This window comes from Ochotona curzoniae, unplaced genomic scaffold (assembly GCF_017591425.1).
Source record: "Ochotona curzoniae isolate NIBS_2020 unplaced genomic scaffold, NIBS_Ocur_1.0 contig_517, whole genome shotgun sequence".
Taxonomy (NCBI): domain Eukaryota; kingdom Metazoa; phylum Chordata; class Mammalia; order Lagomorpha; family Ochotonidae; genus Ochotona; species Ochotona curzoniae.
Genome location: NW_024466454.1, coordinates 8,894,131 through 8,904,920, shown reverse-complemented (window position 1 = coordinate 8,904,920; position 10,790 = coordinate 8,894,131). Strand labels below are relative to the sequence as shown.

General features: G+C 38.6%; 1 protein-coding gene across 1 annotated transcript in view; it reads left to right on the top strand.

Annotated features, from left to right (window-relative positions):
• The first annotated feature begins 289 nt into the window (after nucleotides 1-289).
• The window catches only part of NLRP14 (NLR family pyrin domain containing 14), a 30,138-nt gene continuing 19,637 nt past the window's right edge, over nucleotides 290-10,790 (top strand). Inside the window, exons 1-4 of the mRNA XM_040989021.1 lie at nucleotides 290-566; nucleotides 1,346-1,421; nucleotides 3,397-4,986; nucleotides 5,385-5,549. Coding sequence (XP_040844955.1) covers nucleotides 290-566; nucleotides 1,346-1,421; nucleotides 3,397-4,986; nucleotides 5,385-5,549 — 2,108 coding nt within the window. The remainder of the gene's footprint in view (nucleotides 567-1,345; nucleotides 1,422-3,396; nucleotides 4,987-5,384; nucleotides 5,550-10,790) is intronic.

The following is a 10,790-nucleotide window of genomic DNA, read 5'->3' as shown; positions in this document are numbered from 1 at the left end:
GGTTCCCGGCTTTGGATCAGACTGGCGCAGCACCGGCCATTGCGGCCACTTGGGGAGTGAAACATCAGACGGAAGATCTTCCTCTCTGTCTCTCTCCTCTCTGTATATCTGACTTTGTAATAAAAATAAATAAATCTTTAAAAAATATATAGCTAGATTCAATAAACATTAAGCATTTATAAACATTTATTATTTCTGTTTCTACTCTTGGTTTTCCATAGGTCCTATGTATTTCATTGATTTTGATCACTTTTCTCCACTGGAAGCTGATTGTTAATTCGTGGACACGATGGCAGATTCTTCATCGTCTTTCTTTTCTGATTTTGGACTGCTGTTGTATTTTGAGGAGCTAAACAAAGAGGAATTCAATAATTTCAAGTTACTCCTTAAGCAAAGAACAGATGCCCTAATACCCTGGTCTGCAGTGAAGAACGCCAAGCGTGAAGATCTGGCTAACCTGATGAATAAATATTATCCAAGAGAACAGGCTTGGAATGTGACTCTCCAAATCTTTGGCAAGATGAACCTAAAGGGTTTGTGTGAGAGGGCAAAAGCAGAGATCAACTGTAAGTGATTCTGGGTACAGATCTGTGTCTAGGGAGAGGGGAATGTTTCCTGGAACCCGTGGAAAGAGGTTATCAGAGATTAGGGGCTTCAACTATTGTGAAAGACACTAGCTCTGTGGTTATGTACGTAGTGGGGCTTTTTGAGTCATTTGAGGATTGTTGAAAGGATAATTTGCACTGTTACCTATTCTGGTTCCTTAACTGGAGGAAATTTATCTATCTTGTACCAACCAAAATGATGATGAAGACTGATCAATAGGAATTGCCTTTTTCAGTATACCTTTGCCTAAGCAAGTTAGAGCTAATTTGAAAACTCACAAATATTACTCAACATATCTTAAAATATGTTAAATATTTTTATATATTATGGCTGTTTTAGATTTATGGGCTAAACTTCAGAAAAGGCCATAGATCAATCTAATATTGCATTCTGAAGTATGAAATACTGCAGACATCTGAAATTCCTTACTGCTATCCAAGGCCTTATAACTATAAACAGTGTATATCGCTTTTATCCTTTGATCTTCACCATATAACTGAGAAGGTGGGATAGACAAGGAAACAGGCTTACATTAAACATGGGTAGGGGCACAATAAGCAATCTCCTGTGTAAGCACTACTAATAGCACATCACTTCCTTCAGCTTAGCTGATGGAGTCTGAGGTGCTGCTGGTGCGAGCTTTCCTAAACCAAGTTGGTTATGGAATTGGACCACTGAGGAGAATGCTGGACCCTGTTAGGACCATCCAAAGTTAGTAAGGCTTGTGTTTCTCCTGCAGGTTCAGCCAAGACTATGGAACCAGGAGATGTTGAGGATAAAGAGATACACAGTGGTCAGGACCTGGTGCTGGGTGAGTAGATAGGTTTTTTTTCGTCCAGATTTGGGAGGAAGTTGGATTTCTGAAGAATTCTTCTACACTTGATTTTAGTCAAAAGGCTGAGAAGTGACTGAAGAATTCTTTTAATACCCCACTTTTTACTTTCAGTTTCATTCAGAAAGAGCCAACAAGAATGTCTGGCCAGAAGCAGAATCGAACCCCTTATAACTCGGGGCCTCACGAGAGTAGTATTTGGAAATACCTAGTCAAAAGCTGTTAGTCTGATGGACACAAAGCACTGTCCACATTTGTATTGTGTGGACTAAAGAGTTTCTGGATTGGCAGGGACCGCTGGATTCCTTTAATCTGGTCTATTCTTTTAGAGACAGTGCCGTAATAAAAGTTCAGAAGTTCAGACCAGTCAGTCCAAATAAAATCCAATTTCTAAAACCAGGCCATTTCATTTTTAGTTCAATACATTGCCATTTTCTCTACTTTGTTTTCAAGTCTACATTGTTGAGTTCTAGTTAGTAGAAAAAAAAAAAACTGGTTCTAGATATAGCTTTTAACTTAGCCATACTGCATTCACACGATCTCACTCAACAAATGACTATGATTGCATTAAATTCCAACCAGCAATAAATTAAAATTATTTACTGTCTTGAATGACCTTGAGAATAATATCTTCATTGTGACCTTATGACTGAATGTAAGAATTTTTGTAGAGTGAGGTGTAATTAAGTTACTTTTATTTTCTCAGATCTAATAGCTGTTTCCCCAGGTGTAGATATTTACATTAATGTAGCTAATTATTTCTTTATTCTGGGTAGTTTGTGAAAAACATAATTTAGAATACTTTGTAAAATATTATAAGGATAAAATAATAAAAAACTAAGTTAAGAAATGATTGATTCTCCTCTTCCTGTGTGAACCAACACCACAGTGTGTTGACTGCTGCTGTTTAAAGACTTCCGTTTTATGAAACAGTGCTCCATTTCTGTCTCCTGTCATATGAGGAAGTACTGACATACCCTCCCAAATACATTTCTTTCAATAGTAAATATGTAAAGTGATTACAGGTTGGGATATATCCTGTGAATGAAAAATATACTGTGTATTATTTGTACTTAAGAGGGAGAACTCTTGTCACATTGGAGTTCTGAGGAGATTTCCCTGAGATAGTGCCATATATATGCTTACTATTTGTAATATTATTTGCTTCAAAAGCTAAAAGACAGTAAATGGAAGATTGCTTGTTGACTCGTCAAATGTCTATCACATTCCAATGTGAACCAGGAAAAAACCAGTAAGCCAGCACATGGGAACTCAGTCCAGGTCTCCTACATGAGTATCAGGGACCCAAGTGCTTGAACCATCACCTACTGACTCCAAGGGCAGGAAGCTGGAAAAGGAACAGAACTAGGCTCAAAGGCAGGTACTCTGATACGGGCTAACAGCAACACGAAAGGCTGGTTAAATGTCATTTAAATAGAAATCTTAATGTGGAATCATGTTTAGCCATATAAAGATGAAATTATATTTTCATTGTACATGGACACTGGGATTTTGTCCTCCTTTATTACATTTTTACTTGCATGGATTATCTTAATCTGTAAGTTTAGGCATATCTTTGGGATCCTCCCTGGTTAATGTGATTAATTCTTGCATCTATTTTTTAATCTCGATAATAACTAATCTCCACATATGTTTAGTTTTAGAAGGAAAGTGCTTAGAGAAAGTATTTCTGGTAAATAAAGGCTAACCTATTTTCTCTCACAAATTCATTTTATGCATTATCAATTCTGAGTTTTTTCTAGATTCTAATACAAGTTTTAAACATGTAGGAATCTTGGTGTAACTTTTAAAATCTAAACCAGCTTTGAATTTGACCTTAATTGTTACTTCTTCCTAACCCCACATCTAATATTTTTAACATTAGAACTCACAGAATTTGTTTTGATCATGTGTTTTATTGCCTATTTTTGTTCCCTGCTGTTTTCTAACCTAGATAGTAGAACAGAATACAGAAGTCAAATACAGGAAAAATTTAGCCTCCTGTGGGATAACCATTCCTTTCTTGGAGATCTTGGAACTCTCCATTATAGAATTGCTCAGGAAGATAAAAAATTGTTGGAGCATTTGTTTGATGTGGATGTCAAAACTGGTGAACAGCCAAAGACGGTGGTGCTTCTGGGAGCTGCTGGAGTTGGCAAAACACAGTTGGCAAGGCAGGCAATGCTGGATTGGGCTGAGGGCAATCTCTATCAGCAGAGGTTTGCCTATGTATTTTACCTCAATGGGAGAGAGATAAACCAGCTGAAAGAAAGCAGCTTTGCTCAGCTGATATCAAAGGACTGGCCCAGCACAGAATACCCCATTGAAAAGATCCTGTCCCAGCCAAATAGTCTCCTTTTTATTATTGATAGTTTTGATGAACTGAACTTTGCCTTCGAGGAACCTGAGTTTGCCCTGTGTAATGACTGGCGCCAGGTGCACCCAGTGTCATTCCTCCTGAGTAGTTTGCTAAGGAAAGTGATGCTCCCTGAGTCATCTTTATTGCTGACACTGAGACTTACAAATGCCAAAAAGCTAAAGCATTTGTTAAAGAATGAGCATTATGTAGAGGTGCCAGGAATGCCTGAGTTTGCAAGAAAGGAGTATATTTGCCGATTTTTTGAAGATAAGAATTCGGGTATGAAAGCATTCCGTTTGCTAAGAAGCAATGAGATGCTTTTTAGCATGTGTCAAGTCCCCCTTGTGTGCTGGATTGCTTGTACCTGTCTGAAACAGATCATGGAAAAGGATGGCGATGTCACAGTGACCTGCCGAACACCCACAGATCTTTTTACCTGCTACATCTCTGACTTGTTCACATCAGTAGATGGATGCTCACTTAATCTACCCAACCAGGACCAACTGGGGAGGCTGTGCTGCTTGGCTGCTAAAGGTATATGGACTATGACATACGTGTTTTACAGGGAAAACCTCAGAAAGTATGGGTTAACTAAATATGATGTCTCAATATTTCTGGACATGAATATTCTTCAAAGGGACAGAGAGCTTGAAAACTGTTATGTGTTCACCCATCTGCATGTTCAAGAGTTTTTTGCAGCTATGTTCTATATGTTGAAGGACAATTGGGAAACTAGGGATAATCCTGCTGATTCTTTTGAAAATTTGAAGTCGGTGTTTGAAAGCAAAAATGATAAGGACTCTCATTTGATGCAGATGAAATGCTTTTTGTTTGGCCTTTTGAATGAAGAACGAATAAAACAACTGGAAAAAGCTTTAAATTGTAATATGTCATTAGATGTAAGACAACAGTTATTGCAGACAATGCAAGTATTAGGAAACAGTGATTATTCTCCATCAGAGCTCGGATTTCTGGACTTGTTTCACTACCTATATGAGACTCAAGATGAAGCATTCGTATGTCAGGCAATGAGCTATTTTCCAAAGGTTGATGTTAATATTTGTGCAAAAATCCATTTGTTTGTGACCTCATTTTGCCTCAAGCACTGCCGAGATTTGCAAGCCATTAAATTCTCTGTATCTGTGATATTTGAGAAGATTTCAAGCTCAAGTTGGTCACCTGAAATAAGGTGAGTGTGTTTGGTCATTTCCTCAGAAGTGCCATGTAGGGGAGTGAAAAATAGTTAGCTGAGCTGTCAGAGTGGGATAAAACTTCCAAGTTGTTCCACTTGGAGGCAATAAGGCTGGGCATTTAAACCCCTGAATGAGGTGGCCAGAAACTTGTCTGAGATAGCTTTTTTGGCCTGAGGGCAACACAAAGCAAAGGTGCGGACCCAGAGTTTTGAGTTGTCAAACCTGCCCACAAGTGAGGAGAAATGTAGCTATAAGGCAAACTTAGATTCATTATGGGTACACTGGATGCTCTTGCCATTTCCAAAGTACACTCAGTTTTATCCAATTTAATCTTCTCAGAGTTATCTAAGCTGAAATACACTCATTGATCTTTTCTTTCTATATTTAGGCAAAGTGATGATGAAATCATTACTCATTGCTGGGAAGATCTCTGTTCTGTTCTTCATACAAATGAACACTTGAAAGAATTGAGCCTGTGCAGAAGCAACCTTGATAAACTAGCTATGAAGACTTTTTATCAAGGACTTAGCCACCCAAACTGTAAACTGCAAAGGCTGCTGTAAGTCTGGCATGATAAAATATTATGCAGTTAATCCAGATTCTTTGTTATATGTGCAACTCAGACTTGCTAGGGGAAATCAGTAGTATACAAATACAGTTGCATGTCATATCATGTTTCCATCATTAACAGACTGCATATAAATTGGAATACTTTGTAGAATTCAGCAGTGAAGCCTTCTGGACCCGGGCTTTTCTTTGTTGGAAGGGATTTAATTATTGATTCAATCTGTCTTGTTTTTAGGTTTATTTTGATTTTCTGTTGCCTTTTGTCTTAGTTTTGATAGATGGTATGAGTGCAGGAATCTACCTATTTCTTGGAAGTCTTCTGATTTGTTGGCATATACTTGCTTGTGGTAATTTCTGATTGTTCTCTGTATGGCCGAGGTGTCTGTTATGGTCCCCTTTTCATCTCTGATACTATTCTTGTCTTATGCTTTTTTTTTTTTTTTTTTGGTCAGTAGGGCCAGTGGGCTATCTATTGTTTCATTTTCTTGAAGAAACAACTCTTTAATTGATTTTTGTGTATTGTTCTGTTGGTCTCTGGTTTATTTCTTATTTTGATCATTACTTTTTTTTCTGTTGGGATTATTTTTGCTGTTTTTCTAGCTCCTTCAGGTGTATACTTAGCTCATTTACCTGGTGTCTTTCTTGTTTTCTAATGTATGTGCCTATTGCAACCAATTTACCTCTTAACACTACCTTGGCAACATCTGACATGTTTTGTAATGGTGTGTTTTTTATTGGTTTCAAAGAATTTTAAAAATTCTAATCTCTTTTGTAACCCATTGTGCATTTGTTCAGTAGCATGTCATTTAGCTTACCAGAATTTTCATGTTTCCTGGGAGTATTTTTGATTTGTTGATCTCTAGTGTCACTCCATGTTGGTCAATGTTCTCAAATTGCTGAGGCTTGTTTTATGATTTATAATATTGTCCATCTTAGAGAAGGTTCCATGTACAGCTGGAAAAAATGCATATTCAGTGTCCGTGGGATGCAAGGCTGTGTGTATGTCTATTAATTCCATTTGTTCTATTGTCTGTGTGAGATCTGTTGCTTCTTTACTGAGTTTCTGTCTCATCGATTTGTCTATTGACATTGAAGGGGGGGTTCACCATTATTATAATGGCATCGATCTCTCCCCTTAGGTCTGTCAATTGTTTCATATATTCATTTATTATTATTTCCTCTTGGTGACTGGCTCCCTTTATCATTATATAGTGTCTCTCTTTAGCTCTTTTAGTGTTTTTTCATGGTGAATCTATCTTGTCTGATAGAATAGCTACACGGGTTTTTTTTTTTCTTTACATTGGCATGGAATGTTTTCCATTCTTTTACTTTTCAGCTTCTGTGTATTTTTATTGATTAGATGTGTCTCTTGTAGGCAATAGATGAGTCCTGCTTTTTTATTTTTCTGTTAATCTGTCTTTTGATGAATGTAGGCCATTTGTGTTCAAAGTTAATACTGACAGATTGCAATTTGGTCCTGTCATTCATGTTTTGGGAACTCTGCTTACTACTTTAATGGGTTGAATTTCCTATTTTTCCATTGTTGATTGTGGTTCAATTCCTTTTTTCCTGTCTTCAGCGTGTTTTTCAGTAGCATTTCTAGGCTGACGTAGTATTGGATTATTCTTCTAACTTCTTTTTACTATGGAAATATTTTATTTTGAAACACAATTGAAAACTTTGCTGGATATATTATTCTGGGTTTGACAGATTTTCTGTTTTAGGATCTGGAAAATGTTAATCCATTCTCTTCTTGCTTAAAGGGTGCCTGCTGTGAAATTAGCAATGAATCTGACTTTTCCCTGTATGTTATCCCTTTTTCATGGTTAGTTCAATATTCTTTGTTTTGTTGAGGTGAGTTTGAAAATGATGTGTCTGGGTGAGGGAATTTTTGGATCAAGTCTGTTTGGGGTTCTCTGCCCTTGCTGTATTTGGCTTCCCCTTCTGTTTCCAATGTTTGGGAAATTTCTTAATTTCATTGACTACTTCTGCAAATCTTCCTCTTACCATGCCTTCAGTAATTCCTATAAATCTAATACTCAATTTTTTGATAGTGTCATTCAGTTCTTGGATACATTTCTTGACTTTATTCAGGTTCTCTCCCATATGTCTAATTGTGTGTTCTCGAATTGATTATCTTTCAATTCTGACATTTTCTTCTATATCATTCTTTCTATTGTTGAGGCTTTCTATTGTATTCTTTGACTCAAGTATTTCAGTTTGGACCTGTTACAGATTCTATCTCTGTGGTGATATATTCCTAAGTTTCTCAAATTCTTGCCATCATTTCTCACTGTCTCTGAAAAGTTTTATAATGATTTTTTTCTTTTCATTCCCTGTCTGGGAGATCCTCAATCTTTATCCTGCTTTAAGGTTGATATGATTTTTATTCATTTTTGAGGGAAGCATTAGTTTCCTCATTTAAATTGCCTCCTGTTTTTCTGTTGCCCTTCCCCATGGCCTTTGGATCTGTGGGCTTTCTTGTACCTGGTGATATTATGCTTGACCCCGTGGGCCTTCAGTTTCTGGTGATTTGCTGGTATCTTCTGAGATGTCTGCGATCAGTGAGGCTGTTGAGGTGTAAGGACGCACATTGTGTGCCTGCTTAGGAAGAGATCCTCTCTGACTCTTGTCTGCAGCTTCTTGGTCACATCAGCACATCAGGTGTGTGTGGCCCCAGGCTTTGCAGCTGTGAATGTGTGCCTAGCACTTGGGAAAGAGTTCCTCTCTGATTTGCCTTGTCTGCAGCCTCTCAGCCACCTTGGCAGATCAGCTGTACATGCCCCCAGGCACTTGCAGCTGCACATATGCGGGTCATCCTCTTCCTATATTATTTGGTGTCTGGGTCCTAGCACTGGCCAACATAACTGCATCTGGGGTTTCCCTGCAGTTCACATAGGGATTTGTGCAGTTGCTCCCAATCCAGACTCTCTCTGCACCCTAGTTATCCTGTTTCCCTCTTAGGTGGTCCTGGTATCTGTTCTGAGGGGTGCTGGGGGGGAGAGGAGGAGGAGTAGGGCACAGACCCTTCTGGTATGGGTAGATTCAGTTCTTGTTCCATGTAGCTCTTCCTCAGGTAGTTCACTACCCAAACTCTCTCACCCCAATACCTTGTTTCCCAATGGCATACCTGCTTCGGTAATGGGGTGGAATATGGTGTTCAATCACCTTCTGTGGATTTCTTCTCGGCTTCACCTTCCTTTACTCGTATTTTCTCCCATGGCTTTTTTGCTTCCCACTGTCTCTTTGGGGAAACTTCCTAGGAGTCTCCCTCTGCCTGCTCCTTTTATACTGGTTCAAAATTCACTAGGCTTTTGTCTGTGGTTTGCAGTGCCTCCCCATAGCTCTCTTGCACTCACCTTCTTGAACTGCCAGTTACAACCTTGTTTAGTAGTTTTTCCTTGTCTGTGTGGCTCCTGCTTCCCTCCAGTGGACCCCAGGAAGCTTCAGTCATCTTTTCCGGTGATTCTCCTTTTCCAACTCTTTTGCTTCACCTGTTTTTGTCTCAGAGATCTCTACTCTCAGCTACACCTGCCTTCCCTGATTGGCCATCTTGTCCTCTGCCCGGATTACATTTATAATGATGGTCCATAAGATTGCATCATGTAATGACTTTGCAGCTGCTTTAGTTTGTGTAAGTAACCCAGATGTTTGTTCAACAATTAAATCATTGAACAATACAGTTCCAAGAGTGTATGTCGTCCTTAAACAGCATATGACTATTTGGAATCAGTTATGTTGTATGAAACACTGTAAAGACATGAACAATAGAAAAGAAATGGGATCATAACTGACTTGTTTGGGGTAAGATTGCATTGTAGCTGATGACATGAATTTTGATGCTCTATTGAGATTTTTTTTTAGGATTTTACTTATTTTTATTGGAAAGCCAGATACACAGAGGAAGATCTTCAGTCCACTGATTCACTCCCCAAGTGGTCACAACAGCTGGAGCTGAGCTGATCTGAAGCCAGAAGCCAGGAGGTTCCAGGTCTCCCACGCAGGTGCAAGGTCCCAAGGCTTTGGGTCATGCATGAGTGCTTTCCCAGGCCACAAGAAGGGAGCTGGATGGGAAGCAGGGCCACTGGGGGGACACGAACCCATGCCCATATCGGATCCTAGTGGATGCAGGGCAAGGACTTTAGCTGCTAGGCTACCGTGGCACACCCACTTAGAGATTTTTTTAACATGAGCAAGAACACAGAGCCCAGAGCTGACATTGCAGGCAAATTAACAGATTTCAGTGAAATATTCAGTAACTTAATTTTGTGAAATAATTACATTCAGTAAAATACAGACGTTAAATATTCACTTTCTCACATCTGAACAAAGGTAAACGCTATGTCACCCTCCTAAATAAGACAAATAATGTTTCCATTCCCTCCAATAAGTTCCCCTCATATTCCTCTCTGTTCAGTCCTGTCACTCCATCCAGTGTAGTGGAATCACTTTCTTATCCATGTTACCACAGATCTTAGAAATAATTCAGATTCTTTCATCCCCATAATTTTTAATTTATTTTTTATTGGAAAGTCAGATATACAGAGAGGAGGAGAAACAGAGAAGATCTGTCTGCTGATTCATTGCTGACCTGCAATGGCCAGAGCCAAAGTCAGGAGCTTTTCTGGGTCTCCCTCGTGGGTGCATGGTCCTAAGGCTTTGGGCCATCCTCTACTGCTTTCTCAGGTCACAAGCAGGGAGCTGGATGGGAAGCCTGGCCACTAGGATTAGAACTGGCACAGGTATGGGATACCAGTGCATGCAGGGCAAGGACTTTAGCCACTAGGCTACCATATCAGGGCATCCCTATAACTTTTAAATAATCATACGTAGTTAACACTATAGTAGTGTAATACTCTTTAACCATTGGTTTGACAAAGATATAAAAAGTATTTGACAAAGCTATCTTTGTAGCAATGCATATACACAGAGACCTTTTGTTTTTGTGTTATACTAGAGTTAGTTTCTCTTTAAACATTTTGTAGAATTTTCAGTAATAAAACCACTAAATCCTAAACTTCTCCTCAATGGAAGATTTTTAATTACTATTTCAGTCTTTGTTAGAGAAAATGTAAGCATACCTCTATCTTCTTGATTTAATCTCAAAATTCCTTTAGGGACTTATCTATTTCTTTGAAGTTTTTTGATTTTGTTAGCCTGTTGTTCATAGTTGTCTTATAACTGGTGTTGGTTGTAATGTCTCATTTTTCATATCAACTATTTTTTGAGGGTT